This window comes from Pan troglodytes, chromosome 10, assembly GCF_028858775.2.
Source record: "Pan troglodytes isolate AG18354 chromosome 10, NHGRI_mPanTro3-v2.0_pri, whole genome shotgun sequence".
Lineage (NCBI taxonomy): Eukaryota > Metazoa > Chordata > Mammalia > Primates > Hominidae > Pan > Pan troglodytes.
This window is the reverse complement of record NC_072408.2, coordinates 111,607,101-111,635,011: the sequence shown is the minus strand read 5'-3', so window position 1 is coordinate 111,635,011 and position 27,911 is coordinate 111,607,101. Positions and strand designations below refer to the sequence as shown.

Below are 27,911 nucleotides of genomic sequence, written 5' to 3'. Positions count from 1 at the left end.
TTCTTTGCATTATTCCATCAGAATGACATGGTCAGATGAGGGAGTGTCCATGGCAGGTGTAACTAGGCAATAGTTAATGAACACCCAGCCAAGAATGATGATATCTTTTAAAATTCTAAATTGTACATTAACTGTTGAATAAAGAACAAATATGTATAAGGTATAAAGAATAATAACATAGTGAATGCTAGTGCACTTAACCTGTCAGCTCAAAAATACAACACTACAATTGCCCTAGTACCTACAGGTTTAGAAGACACCTATGTGCCCCATTCTCTTCTCCAGAGGAAACTTTTCATCCTGATAGCTTTCATGGCTATGTTTTCCCTTGTTATTTTACTGTATGTATTTGGACACCTAAATATTGTTTTATTTCAACATGTTTTTAAGTTTTAGAAAATTGAATCATACTGAATATATGCTTAAGCGACTTTTTTTGCTCAGCATTGTATTTGAGATTCATTCATATATGTAAGTATTATTCATCTACTATATTTAGCTGGACTACCATTCAGCTATTTTACTGTTACATAGTATTCTGTTGTGTGAATATTCCACAATTTATTCAACCATTTTTCTTTTAATGGACTTTTTAGATTGTTTTTAGTTTTTTGCTATTAAAAATCAAGGTTATGAATGTTATCATGTAGGTCTCCTGGAACGTATTATAAGAGTTTATTTTGTAAAGAAGATCTTAACCATTTTATGTCATGGACTCCTTGGGAATTTTTTTTAATATTATGGGATTCTTCTCAAATTAAGGTTTTTAAATGCATGCAATAAAATACATAGGTTTATAAAGGAAACCAACTCTCTCTCTATATATGTAATGTAAAATACATATCTACATATTTTTAAAGCCCTGATTTTTAAATTATTAGATTCAACAGATATAAAATTACATTTCAAGAAATATAGTCAGAAGAAACATAGAGGAAAAGAAAAGAATCACAGAAACTGTACACATTGTTCACTGAAAGTTCTTGTATAACAATATAGAAGATTGTTATTATACTCACGACTTTTTGTCTTTTCACATTAGAACTAAATAAAAAGTCAAGAGTGATATAGAAATTCCCTGCATTAGGCGGGGCGCGGTGGCTCATGCCTGTAATCCCAGCACTTTGGGAGGCTGAGGTGAGTGGATCACCTGAGGTCAGGAGTTCAAGACCAGCCTGGCCAACATGATGAAACCCCGTCTCAACTAAAAATACGAAAAAATTAGCTGGGCATGGTGGCGGGCACCTGTAATCCTACCTACTTCGGAAGGCTGAGGCAGGAGAATCACTTGAACCCAGGAGGGGGAGGTTGCAGTGGGCCGAGATCGCACCATTGCACTCCAGCCTGGGCGACAAGAGCGAAACTCTGTCTGGAAAAAAAAAAAAAATTCCCTACATTAAATAACTATGTGCATATTTTCATTAAATGTCAAGTACGTAAATATTTAAAATGTTAAATATGACAAATGACCTTGTTTCTTGTTAACTTATCTACTCTGCTGTAACACTATTGACAAGGATAATGTATACGTAAATTGTTTCTAGGTTTTGTTTTGTTTTGTTATTAAAAGAGATGGGTCTCACTGTGTTGCCCAGGCTGCAGTGCAGTAGCATGATTATAGCTCACTGTAACCTTGAACTCCTCGGCTTAAGGTGATCCTCTTGCCTCAGCCTCCTGAGTAGCTAGAACTACAGGTGTGCACTGCCATGCCTGGCTTTTTTATTTTTAAGTAGAGACAGGGTCTCATCATGTTGCCAAGGCTGGTCTCAAACTACTGGTTTCAAGCAATTCTCTCGCCGTGGCCTCCCAAAGCACTAGGATTACAGGGATGACCCACCATGCCTGGCCTAGATTTGGTTTACTGATGCTCATACCAGTCTCATAGAGGTGTGTTGATAGGAATGGAGGAAGGTATTTGAAAGCATTATTAGACCTTGGCAGGGTGGGAGGACAGAAAGCCAGTGTGGAGGGAAGGGAGCTGACACTGGCTTTAGGTTTGCTGTAGCAGATTTGGTCCAGAGAGTCAGGATGCCTGGTATTACGGAGACGTTAGGAAACTTAACACAACTACTACAGCATCACAGCTATTCCCAGACCTTGAGGCTGTTAACTGGCTGAAGAATGCAGAATCCAGTCAGCTCTTGTGAAAACTCATACCTACTAAAGACTCCACAGCATTGTATCCTTACAGGAGGAAAAAAAGGGTTGGGGAAGGGGGATTCTACTGAATTCATACCGCCAAAGTCTTACATGAGTGCAACATGGTGTAACCTAATCTCTAGCTGGAACCCTACTGGTAAGGGAGTCTGAGAATTATAGCTCTAGGTGTTTCTCTGTAAGAAAGACTGTAAAAGGAGTGAGAATGGATGCTGAGTGCCAATAGTCAATATCTAGCACAGTACTCATACTCATTCTTCATAGTTTATTTGTATCTTCTCTTTTTATCTTAAGATTATCTAACATTTATTAGTCTTATTTGCCTTTTCAGAGGATCAACTTTGACTTTGTCTTCACTATCATGTTTGTTTTCTATTAATGTTTGTATGTACCTTTAATATTTTTTCATTCTACCTTAGGTTTATTGTTCTTTTTCTAACTTCTAGATATGAATACATAGCTCATTTATTTTCAGTCTTTCTTTTCTAACATAACCATTTAGGTGCTGCATTTCCAGCATTCTACAATTTTGATACATAAGATTTAATTATTGATTAGCTCTACATTTAATAATTTGCATTATGATTTCCCTTTGACACATGATTTAATTTGAAGTATATTTTAAAATGTCCAAAAATATGGGGTTTTTTTGGTATCTGTTACTGATTTCTACCTGTACTGCAATTAGGGAGTGTGGCCTTTGTGACAGTAATCCTTTGGGATTTTATTGAGAATATTCTTATTGCCTAGTATGTGGACAGTTTTTATGAATATTACCTATGTGTTTGAAAAAAAAGTATATTTTCTAAATGTTGGCTACAGTATTCTGTATACATCCATTAGATCAAATTTGTTGATTGTATATTTGAAATGATCTGTGTTTTTTCAGATTTTATACAGTTGATTTATTAATTTCTCAGAGAAATGGGTTATAACATCTCCCACTAAGATGGTGACTTTCTCTTTAAATTTTATTTATTTATTTATTTATTTTGAGATGGAGTCTTGCCCTGTCGCCCAGGCTGGAGTGCAATGGCACAATCTTGGCTTACTGCAGCCTCTGCCCCCTGGGTTCAAACAATTCTCCTGCCTCAACCTCCCGAGTAGCTGGGATTACAGGTGCTTGCCACCACGCCCAGCTAATTTTTGTATTTTTAGTAGAGATGGGGTTTCACCATGTTGGCCAGGCAGGTCTCGAACTCCTGACCTCGTGATCTGCCCACCTCAGCCTCCCAAAGTGTTGGGCTTACAGGTGTGAGCCACCGCACCCGGCTGTCCTGTTTTCTCTTTTCTTTCCTTCTGGATCTCCAAATAGATGTGCTTGAGAATTACTATCCTACATATTTATGCTATCCTCCATATTTATGGCATCTATTTTCATATTTCCCAACTCTTTATATCTTTGTGCTACTTTCCATTCCTCTAGATTCATCTTTCATTACTTATATATTCAAGCGTGTCTAATGTGCTATTAATCTCACCTATTTATTGAGTTAAATTTCAGAGGATGAAATTTTTATTTCTAAAAGTTCTAGTTGGTTTTCTAACTAATTTGTTCATTTCTTCTTTTTCTTTAAAAATATGATACTTATATTCTGTGCCAGATTTTTCCAGTGTCTAAAATCTTTCAGGTTCTGATTCTGCTTTCTATTATTTTTGCTATTAGTATCTTGTTTCATTTCATGTCTATGTCATATGACTATTTATACCGAGCTCTTGCTCTTTTTAAGCATTGATGCTTTTTATTTTTAAATTGACAAATAAGGATTGTATATATTTATAGTATACAACATGCTGTTTTGATATATGTATTCATTGTGGAGTGGCTAAATCAAGCTAATTAACATATCCATTCCTCACAAAATTATCATTTTTTTGTGATGAGAACATTTAAAATCTACTCTTTTAACAATTTTCAAGTGTAGTCATGTGCTGTGTATCAAGGTTTTGGTCAACAACAGACCACATATATGATTGCATCCTATGATTATAATGGAGCTGAAAAATTCCTGTCACCTAGTGATGTCGTGGCTGTACCGTCCTAGTGTGTTACTAGTTATGCTGTACCTAGTGTGTACGCTAGTTATCTAGTGTGTCCCAGTTACACTGGTATAAACAAACCTGCTGCATTGCCAATCATATAGAAGTCTAGCACATTTCATTATGTATAGTACATAATACTTGATAATGATAGTAAACAACTGTTACTGGTTTGTGTACTTACTACTATATTCAAAAAAGTTTAAAAATAAAAACTCAAAAATAGAAAAAAAAGAGAGAGGAGAGGCAAAGAAAAAATAAAAATAGGAAAAAGCCTATAGGATAACGATATAAAGAAGGAAAATATTTTTGTACAGCTGTACAATGATTTTGTGTTTTGTCATTACAAAAGTGTTTAAAAAGTAAAAAACAATTAAAAAATTTATAAAGTAAAGTTACTGTCAGCTAAGTTAAATGATTAGCAAAAATATTTTTATATGTTTAGTGTAGCCTAAGTGTACAGTATTTTTAATGTCTACATTAGTGTATAGTAATGTCCCAGGCCTTCACATTCACTTACTACTCATTCACTGACTCACCCAAAGCAACTTCCAGTCCTGCAATCTTCATTCATGGTAAGTGCCCTACATGGTAAGTGTACCATTTTTTATCTTTTATACTGTATATTTACTGCAACTTTTCTGTGTTTAGGTATACAAATGCTTCTGGTTCTGTTACAGTTGCCTACAGTATTCAGTACAGTCACATACATGCTATATAGTTTGTAGACTAGGAACAACAGGCTGTACCATATAGCCCAGGTGTGTGGTAGACCATACCATCTAGGTTTGTGTACATACACTCTCTGATGTTTGCACGGTGATGAAATTGCCTAACGATGCATTTCTCAGAATGTATCCCTGTTATTAAGCAAAGCATAATTGTATATGGGAAGATATGCATACGTTATATACAAATACTACACCATTTTATGTAAAGAACTTGAGTATCCTTGGATTTTGGTATCCTTGCGGGAGGGGGGTCCTGCAACCAGTCCTCCCCTATGGATACCGACGGACAACTGTCCTCAATTTGGGATTGTTAGACCACGTAGGTAGTTGGATCCTGCGCAAATCCATGTAAGGGTCACATTGTGGTTGTAAATTTTTAGGGGAGACTTTTTTCCCACCATGTTAGTACCATAGTCAGATAAGTTTCTTTCCTGCTCCTTCTGTGGGGGCTGGTTTATTTCTTATTCAGAGGTGCAGCTTTTTATTTTATGTGAAAATCTTCTTTTATTAGACTCTCTACCTGAGACAGGCCTTGCTTTTGTCTCCTGTCTGCTGTGCCCTGTGCCACCATCAAAACCAGCGGAGGATGCCTCCATGTCCCCTGGAGAGGCAGAGGGCACAAGTGGCCCAGGGCAGCCGCCTGCTCAGGATTCTCAGAGTCTTACCCTGGCATGCTGTTTCCCTTTGTTTTGGGCCTCCAAGGATTCCTTTCCTTCATGCCAGCTCAGTGATGCACTTTAAAAGATAGTTTTTGTATTTTATTGAACATTTTACATCGTTTTCTGTTGGTAGGTCATTTGGGGTATTTTGTTTATAATGCTGCTAAAAATGGAAGTTTCATCTTGGTCTTTTTTTGTGTTCTTGTTTTTTGGGTTGTGTTTCTATTTTTGTTTTTTCGTATCTACAAGTGGAAACACTTCGTTCTCCTTTCTGGCTGCCCCCAGTCAGTGCCCAGCAGGGGTAATGTGGTATGGGAGAAGCAGTGTGGGCTTTGGAATCAAACAGACCTGGGTTTGACTCTACCACTTGCTAGCTGTGTTACCCGGCAACCACTTCACCTTTCTGCATCTAAATTTTCTCTTCTGAAAATAGAGATAATAATAATACCCACCATAGTACCCAGGAGGAAAAAAGGTAATCAAACATTAGTTTTCTTTTCAGCGACACCATTTATTTCCCACCTTCCCCCACCTGCCACCCAACAAAATAGTTCAAGCCAAAGAAAAGATGCTTGTATCTGAATATAAGAAGTAGACTGAATTCCTGTTGATTGATAATGCTAAATTATTCTTAGCAGACATTTAAATATTTATTAGATTTATATTAGATTTTAATGAGTAGGGTTTCCAGCCTGGAAACCTGGATTAGGGAAGCATATTTTTGTAGGGGACATGAATTCAACCTTTTTTTTGTAGGGGACATGAATTCAACCTTTGTAAAGCTAGGGGTTAGGAAGAACTGTATTAATTTGCTACTTCTTGGGTTTATTTGTATCATATTTCTAAGCATTCCTCTCCCAAAGAAATCATCTTTCTTCACACTATATACAAGGTGTTTATTGGCAGTTGAGGCATTAAGGGGATGCTAACACAAGGGAATGTTGATTCTAGCTCAAAGAAGGAGCTGGCTGAAGGAATCAATATCATCCAAAGCAAATATATATATTTTGTACTTTATATATTTATTTAAATTCCAAGAAATAAATATACTTAGAACATGCATAATTAGCTGAGGTTACAAAGTTGCCTTTTCAAAAGGCATATTTACCTAGACAGGTTATGCATATTTCATAAAGAACAAACAGATGATATAAAAACACAGTCTACCCTTGGTGTGTTCAATGTGCTTTCCCAAGGAAAAGCCTGCATTCCTTAAATTATCATTTAGCTTTAAAACAAAAAATGTTGCATTTAAGAAGTGTCTGCTACTTATTGTCATTTTAATAATTTATTACACACAGAGTTCCAAGGAAACAGATATCTTTTGTTGACTTGCAAAAAAATGAATAAATTTAAACCTGCTTGAACTATGTCATCACAATACCTTTAAAAATAAATTGCACGGGAAGATAACTTTATTCATATTGTATAAGTAAATCCAATAAATGGAATGAGAATGTGCAAAGGCAGAGAGGGAATATCACAAAGGTGAATAGAGCAATTTCTGCATAGTTGACAATGAAATTTCTTAGGTCTATAATTTAGAGCCAGAACAGACTATGAAGACATAAATTTATTCGTTTTAAAGACTGAGGGATCAGAGAAGTGACAAACATAACTGGTTAGTGTTAGAAACCAGACTTCTATTCCAACAATCTTTTAAATAAAGTCCATAAATTCTGAGACAGTGTAATAATTGATGTATTAGTGATGATGGCACCAATATTTACTTAGTAATTACTATAAACCAAGCATTTGCTTAGCCCTTTACCTATGTTATCTTGTTTAATTTTGGCAATCAGTCCATCAGGTAGGTAATGATAACCTCATTGTACAGATGAGGAAACTAAGACTTGGAGAGGTTTTTTTTTTCACTTGTTGACAGTAACAGTTATTCAGTGATTGATAGAGCTTCTTCAATAGCAAACATTTGTTTCATTTGTCATGTATAAGTATTTTGCTAGAAACCAAGGGATCAAACAGAAAGAAGACATGGTTTTCTTCTTTCGGGGATTGACACATTAGATCCCTACAACCTAACATGTAAGATGTATCTGTAAGATGAGTAGTGTTTTTTTGTTTGTTTGTTTGTTGTGAGACACAATCTTGCTCTTTCACCCAGGCTGGAGTGCGGTGGTGAGATCTCAGCTCACTGCAAGCTCTGCCTCCTGGACTCAAGGGATCCTCCCACCTCAACCTGAGTAGTTGGGTCTACAGGGGGCTAATTTTTATAATTTTTGTAGAGACAGGGTCCCACTTTGTTGCCCAAGCTGGTCTCAAACTCCTGGGCTCAAGTGATCCACCTGCCTTGGCCTCCCAATGTGCTAGGATTACAGGTGTGAGCCACCATGCCTGACTGAGTAGCTGTCATATGTTTTGACCACAGCACTTGTAAGAAATATGTTTATTCTGAAACATATACATACATAAATATGTGTAAATTCATAGCTAAAACAAAAGTTTTATGAAATAACCTTACAGTGTGTTACACATGCTACTTTCTATTCTAGTCCATTCTATTCTATTTCAATTTTTTAATAGCCAGTTGTGACTGGGTGCAGAGGCTGAAGCCTGTAATCCCAGCACTTTGGGAGGCCAAGGTGGGCAGATCACCTGAGGTCAGGAGTTCGAGACCAGCCTGGCCAACATGGTGAAACCCCATGTCTATGAAAAATACAAAAATTAGCCAGGTGTGGTGGTGCACACCTGTAGTCCTAGCTACTCAGGAGGCTGAGGCAGGAGAATCACTTGAACCTGGGAAACAGAGGTTGCAGTGAGTTGAGATTATGCCACGGTACTCTAGCCTGGACACCAGAACGAGACTCTATCTATCTCAAACAAAACAAAACAGAAAACCCATTTGTATTTATATGGATATATACATATATATTTAAATTCTGTGTGTGTGTTTGTGTAAAACTCTTTAACTACTAAATAGTCCTCCAGAGCTCCTTTAGCTATTTATTTTGTTATTTATCCCTATATTTTGTTTGGATTGCTAATTTTGCTTTATTAACTTGAGAAATTATCTATTGACTTCTAGTTGTCATAGACGAGGATTTTGCTACCTTGCCCTGTGCCTTATTTCCCCACCTTCCATCCTCCTAGTGTAGTAATGCTCAATCTTTTTTTAATAAATTGTTTTATTACTACGACTTATAAATGTCATTTCTCACAGAGCCATGTAGTGTATTCTATTTTCTTTCCCTTTATCTCTTTTTAATTTTCTTCTGGAGATCATTACCATATTTTTCCACTTGCATAGTTTTCTACATTTCTGAATTTTTTATTTTATTTTTTTTTCTTTTTTGAGACAGAGTCTTGCTCTGTCACCCAGGCTGGAGTGCAGTGGCACAATCTCAGCTCACTGCCACCTCCACCTCTTGGGTTCAAGCGATTCTCCTGCCTCAGCCTCCCAAGTAGCTGGGATTACAGGCGTGCACCACCACATCTGGCTAATTTTTGTATTTTTAGTACAGATGGGGTTTCACCATGTTGGCCAGGCTGGTCTCAAACTCCTGACCTCAGGTGATCCACCTCCTTGGCCTCTCAAAGTGCTGGGGATTACAGGCGTGAGCCACCATGCCTGGCCTGAATTTTTAAATTTCTTAATTTTTTTTTGCAAGTGCTCCATCAACAGCTATCACATACCTAAATTAGTGTTTTGCCCCTCAAAAGTTTATTATATCAGATAATTTGCCCACTTGCCTTTATCATGGAGACCTGGTATCCAGAGCATTCCACCTTCCTGGTCTGGCTTTGGTGCCCCGGGCCACTGCAAAAGCTGTCATCCTGGAACCTTCTCTCACTGCTCTGTTATGTTGCCTCTTCCATTTTCTGAATCCCATTTTTCTCTTGGTTCAAGCCCTCATTTTGCTTCAACACATTTTCTAGATAGTTCCAAAGAAAGAGAACATGGGAGAAATATTTTCTGAGTGCATGCATTACTTAAAAGGCCTTTCATTTACTCTCAACACTTGATTGATAAATTGGGCACAGATGTATAGATTGGAAATATTTCACTCTCAGGATTTTGAAGATGTTACTCCTTGTCTCCCAGTATTGCTGTTGAAAAAAATCAGATTCTTATTTCTTCATAAATAACCTGTTTTTAAAAATCATAGCAAATTTTTTAAGTTCTTCCAATGTGCCAAACACTGTTCTAACCATTCTGCATTATTTAACATTCACATCACATCTCTGTCTTGAACGGGGAGGAGACTGAGACATGGAGAGGTTAAGTAACATGGAAGTAGGGGTGGGCTGTTGACTGGATGCTTTACTATTAAAGGACACGGGGACTGACCATTTAACTGGGGGCCTCCAAATGTGAGCATCTGCTCTCCTCTCTGGAGGTCATCCTCCTGCCTGCCACTGTTCTCAGAACAAAATACAAGTCTGGAGGAATCCTCTGGTTAGGTATGCAGACTCTCAATTATCCCTGATTCTCAGCTAGTACCTCATAGTTTCTAGTGTCCTTGAGCCCTGCATCTCTACCACTCAGTTTCTCCAGAAAACATCCTTCTATTTTCCTACATGGAGAGGACAGTTTGCAGAAATGGTGAATGTGGAGCTAGCTCTACACACAGACACGTAAGTAATCTTTTGGCCTTAGCCTTGCTTTCAGCCTCAGCACCATCTAATACTTCCAAGTCCAAACCTTTCGTGGATTCTACAGGACATACTGACTTCTTTTCTCATGTGTCCCTCTCAGTAGATATTCTAAGTTGTAGCTCATGCGGCCCTGGTCAGTGAGTTACCATTAACACAATGGTTTACATTTTTTAAAATTATGAAATATAAACATACAGGAAGTAATAGGAAATAAGATAACAATGTATTTACCACTCAGCTTTATCAATGATCTGAAGCAAATATTTCAAAATAAATAAAAATGCATCATATATATGGTTGGTAACTCCTGTTTATCCCTTCTTGTGCTCATTTCATCCCTCCCTAACAGTTATCAGCATTCTAAATTGGCATCTATTCTTGCCATTATACTAAACTATTTATTATTCTATTGCTAGAAATGTATATATCTATAAATAACATAGTTTTATACTTATACACTTTATTAAAATGGTATGCATAGTCTTGTGCTTTTGAGATATATTCATGTTGATTTATATAGTTCATTTTCATTTATTTTTGCTTCTATATAGTGTTCAATTGTGTGACTTAACAGTGAATTTAGCCATTCTGTGTCAATAGATACAATTTTTTGCTCTTACAACAGACGTGGTGAATATTCTTGCACATCTCTCAGTATGCTTGTATAAGAATTTCTCTGTATGGTTTCCATAAGTACACCAAGATACTGATCTTCTCAGTCCTTAGGGTAGCAACAGGAAGACCTAGATTCAGCAGAGCCCCTGAGCTAGTATCCTTTGGCCATGAACAATTTTATTTTTCCCCAGTGGCACAGGAAAAAAAAATCATTATTTCTATGTAGGATTGCTGAACTAAGGAGATACACATTTTCACATTTAATAGATATTACCAAATTGTTCTCCAAAGTAGTTGTACCAGTTTACGCTCTCATCAATGTAAAGTTCTATTTTTACTAAAACAAGGTACTGTAGTGATGGTTGAGAACATGGGCTTTAGTGTTGGACTCTGTGAGTTTGAGCCTGACTCCACCTGCAAGCTGTGTGATCGTGGGCAGGTTTCTTGGACTTTGCCTTAGCTTTTTTTATATGTCAGAGGATTAGTGGACCATATGCTTTCTGTGACAACTACATAGCCACTTAACCTCTCCGACTCAATTTCTCCAAATGAACATTAGGAATAGTAAACCTACCTACTTCCTGAGAATGTGGCAAGGAATAATCGACCAAATAGGCAATAAGTAAACAATGGGTTGAGTTGCGTTCCAATAAAACGTTATTTACAAAAATAGGTGGCAGACTGAATTTGGCCCATGGGCTGTAGTTTGCCAACCTTACTCTAGAAAAATCATTCAGGGCAGATATTATACAAGAAATTACTAAATGGTGTATGTATCATATAATATATAAATTTGTGTATGTAAGTATGTATTTAACACATTGTTAATATGTAAACATGTAATAATATGTAATATAAATTTATTCATTTATTTTTCTTGCTAATCCCAGAGAAATTAGCTACCCTCATTCTTTTAAAAGCTATTGTTTCCTCCTGTATACATTACTTATTCAATCAGCAAATTTACCTCCATACAGAAGGTAAATTTACCTCCATATACTTCAGTAATTTTGAGTTTACTGCATAACTTGTTCTATTTATAGATAGCCAAATTTTTTTTAAGTTCTGCTTTTGGTCTTTTCTTCCTTAACCTAACACTCTACTCTCTGAAGCAACATATTATATACCTAGCGTCTGCTGACATGATAACCTTTGTCTTAAGTTCACATCTCCTACCCTCCTTGCCCAGGACAAACAATTCTTATTCTCATAGGAATCTCCTATATGACACTGTCTCAAGCTGATTTGCATTCCATCAATCAGATGTTGTCTACTTTTTAAGTCAGTCACTTTGCTAGGTACTGAAGACACAGATGTGAACCAGTTTCTCTGAAAATAGGGCATCCAAAACAGAGCCTAGATGTGGCCTGGCTCACTGGGGGGGTCCCATGGGATGACTGTCTTTCTCTCAGTCTGTGCACTATGCTTTTAGTGATAGAACTTGACATCATGCTGCCTTTTTGCCTTTCCTTTCATCCCCCAAACCAAGGCTCTTATTATTTCAAAGTAAGTTTGGCAGATATTAGGCCCCATATTTTCTTCAAATGAGAATACTAGGCTCAGAGTGGTAAGAAACTTACCCAAAGGCAGAACTGAAAATCAAATCCAGATTTTACAACTTCCAACTCCAGGATTCTTTCTAATATTTTATGCTTCCTCCATACCCAAAACACATTGTCCTAGCAAAACTTTATATGATTCCAAAACAGTCTCTACCAGTGAAACACTAACGAAGAATTGACCACATGGAAAAGACAATAGGGCTTAAAGTACAACCTCTCCCTGACAGATGTCCAAAGGCATGTAAAATTCATGCCTTTGGAATAGGTACATGTCTTCCTATGTTTGGACAAGCCACTCTCCTTCCTGGTAAAGGTGTTAGAGCTAAAATGATAGCACACACCAGTTTGGGTCCCAAGGCAAATGCCTCACACCCACGGCCTACTTGCCAGGTTAGTGAAAGGTCTCTTGGCCTAGACCCTAGACCTGGAGTGGGCTTCCTCCTGCACATACCAGGGGCCACAAATAGTAATAAGAATAATCCTGTTAAAATAGACTAATAACAGACATTTATTCAAAGTTTATTGTGTGCCAGGCACTGAATTATTTAGTATATTATTTAATCCTCAGAACATTCTTACAAGGTAAGTACCATTTTAATGTTCATTTGGATAAATAGAGTCAGAAAGGTTGAGTAACTTGCCTTCAGTCAGCTAGTAGACAATAGAGAAGGGCTGTAAAGAAGTGCTTTTAACCACTGTGCTATACTTGCCAACTTGTCCAAAACCGTGAACATTATCCTTTCTAGTCCCAAATTTATTTTACTGCTTCAGGGGTTTGAAAATTTACAAAATCCCACAGAAATACAAACTACCATCAGAGAATACTATAAACACCTCTACGCAAATAAACTAGAAAATCTAGAAGAAATGGATAAATTCCTCGACACATACACCCTCCCAAGACTAAACCAGGAAGAAGTTGAATCTCTGAATAGACCAATAACAGGCTCTGAAATTGAGGCAATAATCAATAGCTTACCAACCAAAAAAAGTCCAGGACCAGATGGATTCACAGCCGAATTCTACCAGAGGTACAAGGAGGAGCTGGTACCATTCCCTCTGAAACTATTCCAATCAATAGAAAAAGAGGGAATCCTCCCTAACTCATTTTCTGAGGCCAGCATCATCCTGATACCAAAGCCTGGCAGAGACACAACAAAAAAAGAGAATTTTACACCAATATCCCTAATGAACATCGATGCAAAAATCCTCAGTAAAATACTGGCAAACCGAATCCAGCAGCACATCAAAAAGCTTATCCACCATGATCAAGTGGGCTTCATCCCTGGGATGCAAGGCTGGTTCAACATACACAAATCAATAAACATAATCCAGCATATAAACAGAACCAACGACAAAAACCACATGATTATCTCAATAGATGCAGAAAAGGCCTTTGACAAAATTCAACAATGCTTCATGCTAAAAACTCTCGATAAATTAGGTATTGATGGGGTGTATCTCAAAATAATAAGAGCTGTCTATGACAAACCCACAGCCAATATCATACTGAATGGGCAAAAACTGGAAGCATTCCCTTTGAAAACTGGCACACAAAACAGGGATGCCTTCTCTCACCACTCCTATTCAACACAGTGTTGGAAGTTCTGGCCAGGGCAATCAGGCAGGAGAAGGAAATAAAGGGTATTTAATTAAGGAAAAGAGGAAGTCAAATTGTCCCTGTTTGCAGATGACATGATTGTATATCTAGAAAACCCCATCGTCTCAGCCCAAAATCTCCTTAAGCTGATAAGCAACTTCAGAAAAGTCTCAGGATACAAAATCAATGTGCAAAAATCACAAGCATTCTTATACACCAATAACAGACAAACAGAGAGCCAAATCATGAGTGAACTCCCATTCACAATTGCTTCAAAGAGAATAAAATACCTAGGAATCCAACTTATAAGGGATGTGAAGGACCTCTTCAAGGAGAACTACAAACCACTGCTCAATGAAATAAAAGAGGATACAAACAAATAGAAGAACATTCCATGCTCACGGGCAGGAAGAATCAATATCGTGAAAATGGCCTTACTGCCCAAGGTAATTTATAGATTCAGTGCCATCCCCATCAAGCTGCCAATGACTTTCTTCACAGAATTGGAAAAAACTACTTTAAAGTTCATATGGAACCAAAAAAGAGCCAGCATTGCCAAGTCAATCCTAAACCAAAAGAATAAAGCTGGAGGCATCACGCTACCTGACTTCAAACTATACTACAAGGCTACAGTAACCAAAACAGCATGGTACTGGTACCAAAACAGAGATATAGACCAATGGAACAGAACAGAGCCCTCAGAAATAATGCCACATATCTACAACTATCTGATCTTTGACAAACCTGACAAAAACAAGAAATGGGGAAAGGATTCCCTATTTAATAAATGATGCTGGGAAAACTGGCTAGCCATATGTAGAAAGCTGAAACTGGATCCCTTCCTTACACCTTATACAAAAATTAATTCGAGATGGATTAAAGACTTAAATGTTAGACCTAAAACCACAAAAACCCTAGAAGAAAACCTAGGCAATACCATTCAGGACATTGGCGTGGGCAAGGACTTCATGTCTAAAACACCAAAAGCAATGGCAACAAAAGCCAAAATTGACAAATGGGATCTAATTAAACTAAAGAGCTTCTGCACAGCAAAAGAAACTACCATCAGAGTGAACAAGCAACCTACAGAATGGGAGAAAATTTTTGCAATCTACCCATCTGACAAAGGGCTAATAACCAGAATTTACAATGAACTCAAACAAGTTTACAAGAAAAAAACAAACAACCCCATCAACAAGTGGGCGAAGGATATGAACACACACTTCTCAAAAGAAGACATTTATGCAGCCAAAAGACACATGAAAAAATGCTCATCATCACTGGCCATCAGAGAAATGCAAATCAAAACCACAATGAGATACCATCTCACACCAGTTAGAATGGCAATCAATCATTAAAAAGTCAGGAAACAACAGGTCCTGGAGAGGATGTGGAGAAATAGGAATACTTTTTCACTGTTGGTGGGACTGTAAACTAGTTCAACCATTGTGGAAGTCAGTGTGGCGATTCCTCAGGGATCTAGAACTAGAAATACCATTCGACCCAGCCATCCCATTACTGGGTATATACCCAAAGGATTATAAATCATGCTGCTGTAAAGACACATGCAAATGTATGTTTATTGCAGCACTAGTCACAATAACAAAGACTTGGAACCAACCCAAATGTCCAACAATGATAGACTGGATTAAGAAAATGTGGCACATATACACCATGGAATACTATGCAGCCATAAAAAAGGATGAGTTCATGTCCTTTGTAGGGACATGGATGAAGCTGGAAACCATCATTCTCAGCAAACTATCACAAGGACAAAAAACCAAACACTGCATGTTCTCACTCATAGGTGGGAATTGAACAGTGAGAACACATGGACACAGGAAGGGGAACATCACACACCGGGGCCTGTTGTGGGGTTGGGGGGAGCGGGGAGGGATAGCATTAGGAGATATACCTAATGCTAAATGACGAGTTAATGGGTGCAGCACACCAACATGGCACATGTATACATATGTAACAAACCTGCACGTTGTGCACATGTACCCTAAAACTTAAAGTATAGTAAAAAATAAAATAAAAATAAATAAAGAAAGAAAATCCCCCTACTCTAGGTGGATCAAAGAAAAAAACATTTATCTGGTCCCAAAATTCAAAGCTTCACAAAAGTCTTTATATTCCTGATATTCTAGAAAATATTTATATACAGCATCTTCATGTTTGAATAATCTTTTAAAATATTTCCATTTTATGTATATATCTATCTATAACTACATAGATGAGCCATTTCTAAATGCATTTACCTTCTAGTTATTGGTCTTACTACTGCACTGAAATTTTCCTTGACAAGTCACAAATGGCCTTATAATTAGTAAATGAATGGACAGTTTTCCATCTTTATTTGATATACCTGCAGCAGGAGACTGTTAAATAATTCCTTATTTAAATGTTTATTTCCTTCTCCATAATGTCTTCCTTTTTCACAGGTTTATCACATAGAAAAACAGTCTTTTGGAAACTGTACAGTGCTATTAAAATATCCAAATTATTATGGCTATTGGGAGGCTAGAATGAGATCTATATGAAAAGTTGAAGAAAAATTTTAGTACCTGTAAACATACATGCTGTTTTTTTTCTTGTGAAATGAAAATATTCTTGTCAACTAAGTATTTCTTATTTTCAAGCATGGTTCTTAACTTAGACACATGCGGTCCCTTCCAGAAGCCAGTGGTTTAGGCTTGTGGCCATGTTTCATGGGCTAGGAATGTCCAGGCAGCCAGAGTAATCTCTGTTGTTCTCTTCTAGGTATTTACCTTGCTGTGGATTGCTGACTGGATGGTCCATCACTTCTGGAGGAAAGGAAAGGACCCGGATAGTTTCTCCATCCCCTACCTAACAGCATTGGGTGATCTGCTCGGGACAGCTCTGTTAGCCTTAAGTTTTCATTTTCTTTGGCTTATTGGAGATCGAGATGGAGATGTTGGAGACTAATAAATTCTACAAACTGCTCTCAAGTTACCAAGGAAGAAAATACACAACCACTTATGGCTCTTTTTCAGTAGTTTGACTTTTGCCAGGGTAATCTTCAGTTGGCCCTGATTCAATTAAATGGCCTTAATTTTTTTTTAAGGAATTTGTGTCAAAACCAGAATGAAGAGTATTCATGCTGCTTTTCATAGAATAAATGATAATTTGACATAGACATAGATATAAGTTCCAGCTCTGAAATTAATTAGGAAAGAATATAGGATGTTTACAGTGAATAATTTTAAAACCACAAACATAGCAGAAATGTACTTTATTATTAAATTTGTAATGCAGGATTAGAAGAAGCAGAGCTCTAGTTTAGCCTTTCTTGTCTCACACATGTGCTGTATCCCAGGCATACTATAAAACGAAGAGTGCCCAACCAAGCTTTGAATCATATTAACAATGCCCACCTCTATGCTAGCTGAGGATAAATTTACCAATTGCTCATATTTAAACTGACCTAAATATGTTTTGCTGAGCATAAGATAAACTCACTTTTACCTCCATCTAAAATTATCCTGTTCTGATGCCAATTCAATTTCAGCTCTGCAAGTTCTTGTCAGGCTAACCTTTAAACATTGAGTGATCTTGAGAGATTGTTAATGAAAGCAGTGAGTCATTTTTTGATGATTGATTTGTTGGAAAAATGTTGATGTGTTTTAAAAAATGTAATCTTCAAAAACAGAAGATAACCTGAGATGCATTTGTAGAGACAAGACAGTACAAGAATGTATGTGTGTGTGTGTGTGTGTGTGTGTGTGAGAGAGAGAGAGACTTTTGATGAAGAACTAAATCTTGGATTGCTGATAGCAAAGATCATAGTGCTGTTGGAATATCAGCAATATAGAGTTATTCTTAAACACATTTTATTGACATGTTTTTGTCATTGGGTCCAAAAATTTTGCTGCTGACCAGAATTTACTATTTGTTACCTATATTCTTTTTTTTTTTTTTTTTTTTTTTTTTTTTTTTTTTTTTTTTTTTGAGACAGAGTCTTGCTCTGTCGCCCAGGCTGGAATGCAGTGGTGTGATCTCGGCTCACTGCTACCTCCGCCTCCTGGATTCAAGTGATTCTCCTGCCTCAGCCTCCCGAGTAGCTGGGATTACAGGAATGCGCTACCACGCCCAGCTAATTTGTTACCTACACTCTAATTAATAATTTCTTATTTTAAAAAGTAGTACTATTTAATATAATCAAGATAGGAGATTTAAAATGAGCAAGTGATTCATTTGCTCTTTTAAAGAAGCCCGTTGACTTACGCTTTTAAAAAAGAAGTTGGTGGGTTACCTCAATTATTGTTCATGCTTAAACATATCCATTTGTACAGGCTTATTTCTACATGGGACCCAATCATATATACTATATTTCTCAAATAATTTTTCTAAAACTCTGGCCTATATTCTAAACACTTGACCAACACCTTAGTTATTGAATAGGTAACCGTTTTTAAAGCACATGTGGTTCATTTTTTAAAATTCAATCTCTCAAGACCATTAGATATTTAATAATTTAAGCTGATAAGGGTATCAAAATGCACATTAACTTTGATCATCATGATTTAAGTTGTAACTTTGTGTTATTATATAAATATTAGGTTGTTTATAAATATATTGCAGAAAGTATTCTTGTTAAGCTCTTTTAAATGATGGGACTGTGGTTTAGAGTTATATATTTTTCCTTATTTTTAAACTTCAATTATTCCATTCTTCTGCCTTATAATAAAACTTTTAAGGCAGAGAACTGAACTAATTATAGAATTTCTCCTTTGGAGAGTTATAATGTTACATAGTGAACATTCTTATAAAAGAAAGAATAAGTTTAAGTTGATGAATATTTAGCTGCAAAGATTTTTTACTTAAAAAAATCCATGAATAATATCTTTGATTTTATTATAAAGCATTTGTAAATTATTTGCATTTGAGCTGTAAGATTCATAAACATTTACATTTCCCAATGATTTCTATTTTGATTTTTAAAAAATATACAGGGCAAGCTACATTTTTAAAGCATTAATCAACAACTTTATTATATTACACATTCCAGTGCACAAACACACAATATCATTTAATACTCACAGTAGTACCTGTGAAATATATCAGATGGATATTCCTATCTCTATTTTACAGCAGAGGAAACCGAAATTCAGAGAACTTACATTTCTAAGGTTGTACAGCTGCAAAATGACCAAATTGTGAAGTCCCTAACATCCAGGTTTTCATAATGCCAGTACTCTTTCTATGACATGTTTATGACCCTCCAAATGTACCAAAACTACCTAACTAATTCACCGAGAGGAAGCCAACTGCAAAAGTAGGATTTTTAAAAGTACAATAGAGTATTACTACACTTTATCGATTTCAGACAAAGAAACCTCCGTTTATTATATCCTGATGGTGAGTGTTGCCTGCTCTAAATTATTCATATTTCTAAGACCAAGGAAAATATAGGTAAATGAAAATTTTGAAATAAAGAACAATGCCTTAATTTGTAAAATCTATCATTGCTACCACCCTGCCCAGGTCTGGCCATTTGCCATAAATGCTGGTAAATAAATACAATAACTGATAGAGTTCTGTCTCCTTTCTCTTTTGCTACCCAACCTTGGTTAGAGCAACCAAATGTCTAAAAGGCATGTAATAGGAGGAAAAAAATAAAAACATCAGTCACCAATTTGCCGATTATAAAAGGGATGTAGATTCCTTTAAATTATTACTGACCTTTTGAAAGCCTTCCCATAAGTATGCAACAGATAAAATGACTCATTTACCCACAACAATCATCTATTATCAGTCTTAAGTAATGTTAATTCACTGTATTTCTTTTTATACAACATAAAAACTTCTGCTTTCCAAACTTCTTCATTTTCACTAATTTATGAGCCACTTTATTTATACACAGATAACACTTTTAGAAACATTTTTCTTTCTTGTCCATTTTTTTCTTTCAAAAATAAAGTTTCTTAGAACCTGATAAAATGGAAACATATGGTAATATATCTTCTGGTAGATGTCCAAAAATTCCACACCATAGACTATCAATGATGTAGCCAAATAAAGGTCATTCAAAAAAATCAGTAATTGGGATTCCTTGCCTTATATCTATGGTATAGTGTACCCATTTATAATGGGGTTCTGCCATCTTCGAATTGTTTTAAACTCAAAGAATAAAATTTAAGAAATAATTATCCAGTCTTGTTATGCTTACTTCTTGATGAACTAGAGAACATCAAGCCAGTGTGGAAATCTCCCAGAAGAGACTGGGGTAATTTATGTATACATATGATATTTATGAATTATAATAAATTGGGCTTTGACCATATCTAGACCTCCAATGCATTGCTTTACTACTTTTTGACTGTCAAATACTCTCCTCATTTGTTCACTCCTCTCATTATCCAGCTTACATTGCTTGGTTCATCAGTCCATACATCTGCAACTGCCTCTCTCATGCTGGTAGGACAGAACACAAACTCTGGATAAAGACAGCTCTCTCTGTTTTGCCTGTACCTGAGTGCTCAATATGGCTCATGAAAAACACACAACTCCTCTGACAGATCTTTAAATTTATAACCTCAGACATCAAGTTAACCCCCAACTGCCCAGCAACCTACTCTGTTTCTCTAATGACTTTACTTTCTGAGAGACAGGTCTTTGTCCCCAGCACTTTACTGAAAGCAAACTTGTTGTCAACCTAAATAGTAAACAGAGAGAAGGTTTCTAAAAGAAAATGATATTCAGGAATAGGCATTGCAATGGGAATACACGTGCCACAGTGTTCCCACTGCATATGAACTACCTGCATATTCAGGGAGGTAAAGGAAGGAGGAGGTTTTTAAAGAAGGATTACGAATTATTTTGAGATAATTATCCTTGGCTACAAGGATCGATAGCAAGCATGACGCCAGTCTGAGGTTGAACAGGTGTTTGCTGGGCAGATATTCTCACAGAAGTATTTTTTGTGTGTAAGGTTGCAATGGCCATTGTACAAGGTTGTGGTTTTTGCAGAGTCTTTTGTGATGGTTTTTGTTACTGGGCATTTATGCATGAGAAACCTTTCTTCATGGCCTTCTCTGGCTCTATTTGTCAGAGTTTTATTAACACAAGTGACTCCATTATGTTTCTGACAAGTTTCACATTTCCCCCTTTTGATCAAGATATTTCTCCAAAAGCATCACTGACCAATCATCCTGTATTCAGGTGTTGATAGCTCCTGATGCCAGGATGGGCCCGTCCTGGGTTGCTGATCTGGTCCTATGTTAGAGAAAGTGAATGGTGGCTAGGAGTCCGTGTCAAAACCCTATTATCCACGTTTGAGCAACAAGGGAGGTTTGAAGGGAGTGGATCTCAGGCTAAGTCTACCTGGAGTCCATTATTAAGTTCAATTTTTTCTGCTCCATAGTCGTTTGCTGTTATCTCAAAGTGCTGGGCCAGCATTGTTCTGTTAGGAGTTCTACTTCTGCAAAAATTTAACAAGTAATAGTGCAAACTTTAAAAAGGAAATAATAGTAATATGAAAATCCCTGTTTGCATAATGGTTTTGAGCTGTGAATCTAGGCTTAAAGACAACTAATTGAATGAAACAAATGACCATAGGGAATTAGGTAAGACCTGTTGTAACCATGTGGCTATGTTTTTATTTTGCTTATATGGGTTTCAACTTTCCCAGAGGGATTTATCCGGGTACAGCATGCAATATTTGCAATAGCACAGAAATTTTCTTATTTAGCCAGTAAATAATATAGAGCTATTTATCATCTAGTATCCCATGACTGGGTTGAATTAAAGCAAGAGGTGAGCACCAGTTGTATTAAGGATGTTGCCAAAGTCACCCAATAAGTGGGCTAAGGAATCTTTTAGATTAGTTTCTGTCTAGTTACTGGCAGAAGCTACTGATTAAGAAATTTACACCATTATCCTGCCAAGTGAAAAAGGTAGCAGTAAGGGAGGTCAGGGTCTTGTTATGATATAGAGTCTTGTGCCGATATCTTGGGAAAAGCTGTCTACAGCATGAAAATGTCAATTTCTTATCCTGTTTGCAGTTTGAATGTCTCTGGTTATGGCATTAGGCAGTTTGGTGAACTCTTTGTGTGGCTCATACATCAGGCACAAGACTTGTTCCTTAAAATTTATCATTTCAGCTTATAGAGATTTAGGAACAGAGCAGTTCCTGTTTTTAGTAATTCCATGGAAGAAAGTTGGATTAAAGGAATATAAAAGAATTCAGGATCTAGTCTACTCTATAGGTAAATAAGAACCTGAAAACAATGCACAGAGCTATAATCTAATAGCAGATGTATTATAGCTTTTTCTTTATAAATATAACTATTTCTGCCTATGTTGATCACACAGGAATCTCAGATTTAAAAACCTCTTGAGGCTAGGAAACCAAACTAAGGAAGACTTTAGATGTTACCTACAGTCCTAAGGCTCCTGAGCCTGCCAGGAAGTGAGTTTTTATTCACCGTAAGGCTGAGAACCCTTGAAGTCAGGTATTCTATGCATATTCTCCAATCTATTTCACTCAAAGCCTTGGTAATATAACCAGTATTTTCATTGTATCCAGTTATAGAAAGCAGATTTTTACTGAATTTATGCAAATAACCATGAATAGTTCCCACATTTTGGAGGCATCAAGTAGGTAGAAAAGCAATTGCTTCCATCTTTGTTCACACGAGTACACTTTACCAAATTTCTGTAAACTATGGATAACTAAGAAAAAAAAAGTTCCTTCAATCTGGAAAATAAAACATTTAAGAACCAATAATGTTTCAAATAAACATAAAAACATCTTCATCAGTTACTTAATCTCATGTAATTAATTTTTGTTTTGCTTGATCTTATCTGTTTTATGAACCCATCAGTTTCTTCATTAAATTTTTGAAAATTTTTTATGTAGTCCATTGATCTTACAGTTATTAGAAACCTGTATTTAAGAGTACTTGTTAGAGTATTTTTCATGAAACTAATTGCAAATGCTTTTGGAGAAAAATCAAAACAATAATTGTGAATGACAGAGACTTAAAATAGCCATGGTTAAGAATCTGACTTTGATTCATTACAATCAGCAATTGACAAGGAAATTTGGTTATTTTATGGCATACAATATAATAACCAGAATTATGGCCAATAAGATATTAGATTTCTAAGAGTTTTGTACAGTTGGGGACATTCATATCAATAACATACCCATAAATGTAACTGAAAGAAAACCTAGCATCACTTATCATTTGACAATACTTCCCATACAAACAAGCCTAGTCACTTAATATCTCTACAAGATGAAAGATACATCCTTTGAGGCTCTCCAGTGGCCCACATGGAAAATCCTGAAGTTAATTCTAGGTCAAAAAGATTTAATTTAGAATGTTGATCCTGGAGAAGCCTGCCAAAGATGCCAAAAAGTTCAAAATGCTTGATCAAAACAGGATCGCAGGTCACTGTGAAATAATAGCCATTCATTTAACCAGAGTGATAATCCAAAGACTTCAAAAGCAATAAAGTTTCATAAATGTAAAAAAAAAAAAAAAAAGCAACTTTTTCAAAGCTCAATTTTTCTACATAATAATAAAAATAAAGATAACAACAGGAAATTATCTTGGTAAATATAAAATATTTGCTTTTTAGGCCAGTTACCAAAAATAAAAACCTCCTCCAGTGTAACTGCTTCTCCTTATGGGAAGCCTATTTAGATAATCTGGAAGTCAAACCTCATGAAAGGGTACTTGAACTTAATCAGACACAGGAAGAGTGTGCCCAAGGTTATGAATGTATACCATATTATAGAGAAATATAAACAAGAAAACTAGTACCTTGAGCAGGGGAATATATGTCTCTTACTAACATCATCAGAAGTTTCCTGGTTACATGGAACAATTCAGACACATTAAGAAAAGCCAACAGAATTAAGTTGTACTAGAAGAAAACACTGATTTTCCAGGCCTTCAAGATAAGCATTTTACTGTCAGGTTATAACGACAGAGTTGGAGCTGGAGAAAAAAGTTAAGGAATGACAAAAAAGTTGAAGGAGAGAGAGATCATCTCAGTCCTTCTCAAGTAGAGAAAGAAGAACAGGAGGCAAGATGTTATGACCTGCAAATCACATGTCGCAAGATAGAGCCAAAGTCGAACTTCTGAGAAATAGATCTGAGAAGCTTCAACAGGAAAACTCTACCTTGTTAAATGAAATTACCAACCTGAATGAAGACAGCATTTTCAGCCTGAAACTAGGGACATTAAATGAATGTCAGGAAGAAATGTGGCAGAAATAGAAACTGTACAGTTTAGAAAATGCCTGCTAAAGAAACAGATTTTAGAATTAAAAATAAAAATGTCTTGTAATTTTTGCTAAGAGCAGATCAAAAATTTGAGAAAACCTGGCTATTCTAGCATAGGGGACCAAAAATTTAATTTTGTATTAGTGTATTTTTAATATCAAAGCTCAATCTTTAGAAAAACTTACAAATAATTCCCTTCTAATTGTAACCAACATGATCACACAAAAATTGCTTTTATAAATTCATTCTTCACAAACCTTATCATGATTTACTCAGACACTCGATATGCTTAGCTTTTTTGCTTTGTCCTCTACTTCGTCTTTCTTAAATAACCAGTCATTTGATGTTAGGACAAAAATATGCCACTCAAGATTCTTTCTTATACAAAATTATTCTCTTCCTCTTAAACTTCCTTACCAAAAACATATCTTCACTGTCAAAGTCACCAATAGCCTCCACATTGCCAAATCCAATGATCAATGTCTAATAAGAATTCTTACCTTATTTAATCTCTAAAGTCATTTAACAGAATCTCCTTCCATCTTGAAATATTTTCTTTACTTTGCTTCCAAAAGTCTGCCCTTCGCTTTCTTTCCTTACCCTACTAAAAGCCCCTCCTCAGTTTGTTTTGCTGGTCGCTTCTCTTGTTCTCAATCTCTAAATGTTGGAATGCTCTAGGGCTCAGTTTTATCATCTCTTCTCTATCTACTTTCTTTCCCGATGTGATCTTACCCATCTTATTGTTATAAATATCATCTGTACTGATTATTCCAAAACTGTCTAGTCCCAACCTCTCAATTGAGTTTTAAATCTGTATTTCCAAATACCTGCCAGACAACTCTACTTGAATGACTACTAGGTATCTCAAGCATTTGAACACTCTCATCCACCTTGACCTAATTGACATCTATAGAACACTTTATCCAACAAATGCAGAATACATATTGAAGGTTAATCTCCTTAGCAAACAAAGAACTTTTATAAATCAAGGGAAAAAATACCAGCAACCCAATAGTAAAATAACCAGAGGAGAGATGGTTCACAGAAAAAAAAATTTAATACCACTCAAAAAAATGCTAATTAAAATCACACTGAGATACTACTTACCTCTCAGATTGGCAAAAATTCAAAACTGGATAAAACATTCTCTTGGCAAGGCTGTAGGGAGACAAAATTGCTGGTGGTAGAGCAGAATAAAAGCTCTATAGTGGGGAATCTAGCCATATATAACAAAATTACAAATGCACTTGTCATCCTATCTTGTAATTTCACCATTACTAGGCAAGTAAAGGCTGGGCCCTTTGCTGCATGATTTATAGCAAAGTTTGGCAAATTTCAGCCAGTGGGCCAAATCCAGTTTGCTGCCTGGATAAATAAAGCTTATTAGAATTCAGCCATGTCCATTCATTTCCATATGGCCTATGGCTGCTCTCCCTCTATACAGTAGAATTGAGTAGCCTTAAAAAAGACCATAGAGCCTGAAAGCCTAAAATCTTTACTATCTGGCCCTGCACATGCACATACACGTACACACACACACACACACACACACACACACACACACACACGTTCACCTATCCCTTCTTTAGAGTGAATTCCTAATTTCTAAATCTTCTTTCTAAGTCTCCCCACTGATACCGAGACTAGCTGGAGTCAGCAGTGCCATCTGGGCAGGGTGCCCCAACTTGGAACTGATCCTGTATGGTCTCCAGTTGGCAGAAGCTCCTACCTTACAGTTTTGTAAGTTGCCATCCAAAGCCTGAGACTGGCCAGTGGGCTGGCAGTTGACCCAGTTTCTGTTTTTCCCCTTGTTTGAGGTCCACCAGAGACCAGAGACTCATGCCTATGGGGTAGTTCCAGGATTCTATGGCCAGCCCTAGTTCCAGAAAGGCAATCTGATGAGTTGATTGCTCTTACTGACCAAAATGACATGTTGATTTTGTGTGACTTTCATGTCAGACACAGGGGAAGTTGAGAGCTCTGGGCCACTAACTGTCCATAGTTAACCCTTGGACTCAAGCCGTAGCTGTCTTATATCAGCATTCTGGCTGCAGCGTTGCCTCCCGTCTAGAGCATTAAAGTATGACACGGTGGTAGCAGTCACCCTTTACCCTGTGCATACTTCATCACTTGCACTCAGGGAGGTTTCCCAACCCCCTTTGCTGGCTCTAGAGTACATGTCAGGCAGTTCTCTAGGGATGGCTGTCCCTTTCTCTCCCAAAGGTATTCAAGACCACTGCTCCACAGCCGGCCCTTTCAATTGGTGTCCTTCTTGCCTACTGTCAATGTGGTGATGTCGATGTGGTACCATTTCAATACAAATAGGTTCTGAAGAGCCCTGGCATTGCAACTAGTAACAATATTGTTAACTTTTCCTTGCAGTGGGAGATATGAAATTAGCCAGGAATAACATATTTGACAATAAAGAAAAAACACAAAAAGATGGTACCTGGACACTATGAAGAATCTTCATCTGTACTTACTGGACAGTAGCCAAATGTGTAAGTACCTCTTTTCTATCCATTACACTAAATCTTCATTGATAAATCACTAAGCTTCAAATGGGTTCAAGGATTTTGCAACAACAGTTTAAAGCCAAATGGCGTAAGAGGGCAGTGGCCCTGCAAAGAATATTTGCCTGGAGCTCCACACATCCTAGGAGCCGCCTGGCATCCAACTTTTTGAAATCGATTCTACAGATATTCGCAGACATATATGTAATGACGTACTTCAAGATTATTATAGCTTTGTTTGTAATAGTAAAAGATAAGACAACAACTCAGGGCTCCTAGTGGAATAAATTATGGTGCATCCATACAATGGAACATTATGCAACTGAGAGACAAAAGGAATAGGAAATATCTTTACAGATTTATATGGTAAGATCTCCAGGATACATAGTAAGGTGAAAAAAGCAAGGCATGGAACAGTGTATAAAATATCCTTCCTTTTTGTAAGGTTGTGAGAAACAGGATATTTCTCTCATTGGGAAATAAACATTTGGGCAAGAAACACTGGAAGAAAAATCAGGAAACTGAGAAAAACGGTTACCTATAGAGGACAAGGCATAATAAGCTGAAAGGGAATAGGGATGAGGACAAGACTGGTCAGTGTATACTTTATAGATCATTTTCATTTTTGAATGATGTATGTGTATCTCAAAAAATCATTTAGAACTTTTATTTTTAAAGAAAATTTATTTTTAAGGAAAAATATATTCTTTGCCCTATTGACATACCATTGTAGAAATCGGTCCTAAGGTAATAATCACAATATACATTGCAGCAATTTTCAGCTTTACATTTTTCATTTGAAAACAGACTTAAGCTGGGACTGGTGGCCCATGCCTGTAATCCCACCACTTTGGGAGGCCAAGTGAGAGGATCTCTTGAGTCCAGGCATTCAAGACCAGCCTGGGCAACACAGTGAGATCCCATCTCTAAAAAAAAAAATTTAGCCATGCATGGTGGCATGCACCTGTAGTCCCTGCTACTTGGGAGGCTGAGGCAGGAAGATCACTTGAGCCTAGGAATTTGATGTTATAATCAGATATGATTGCACCACTGCACTCCATCCAGCCTGCGCAACAGAGCAAGATCCTGTCTCAAAAAACAAACAAACAAAATAGACATAAACTTCAAAAAAAAAATGGTACTATATATTATAGTCAG

At 36.6% G+C, this 27,911-nt stretch overlaps 1 protein-coding gene across 8 annotated transcripts in view; it reads left to right on the top strand.

The window, feature by feature from the left end:
• Window positions 1-20,285, top strand: part of SLC41A2 (solute carrier family 41 member 2) — a 156,877-nt gene extending 136,592 nt beyond the window's left edge. For all 8 annotated transcript variants that reach the window (XM_009426136.5, XM_063786024.1, XM_009426133.5 and 5 more), the window contains one exon: window positions 16,742-20,285. In XM_009426136.5, the coding sequence (XP_009424411.1) occupies window positions 16,742-16,927 (186 nt within the window). In that variant the 3' untranslated portion in view covers window positions 16,928-20,285. The remainder of the gene's footprint in view (window positions 1-16,741) is intronic.
• Window positions 20,286-27,911: the final 7,626 nt, after the last annotated feature.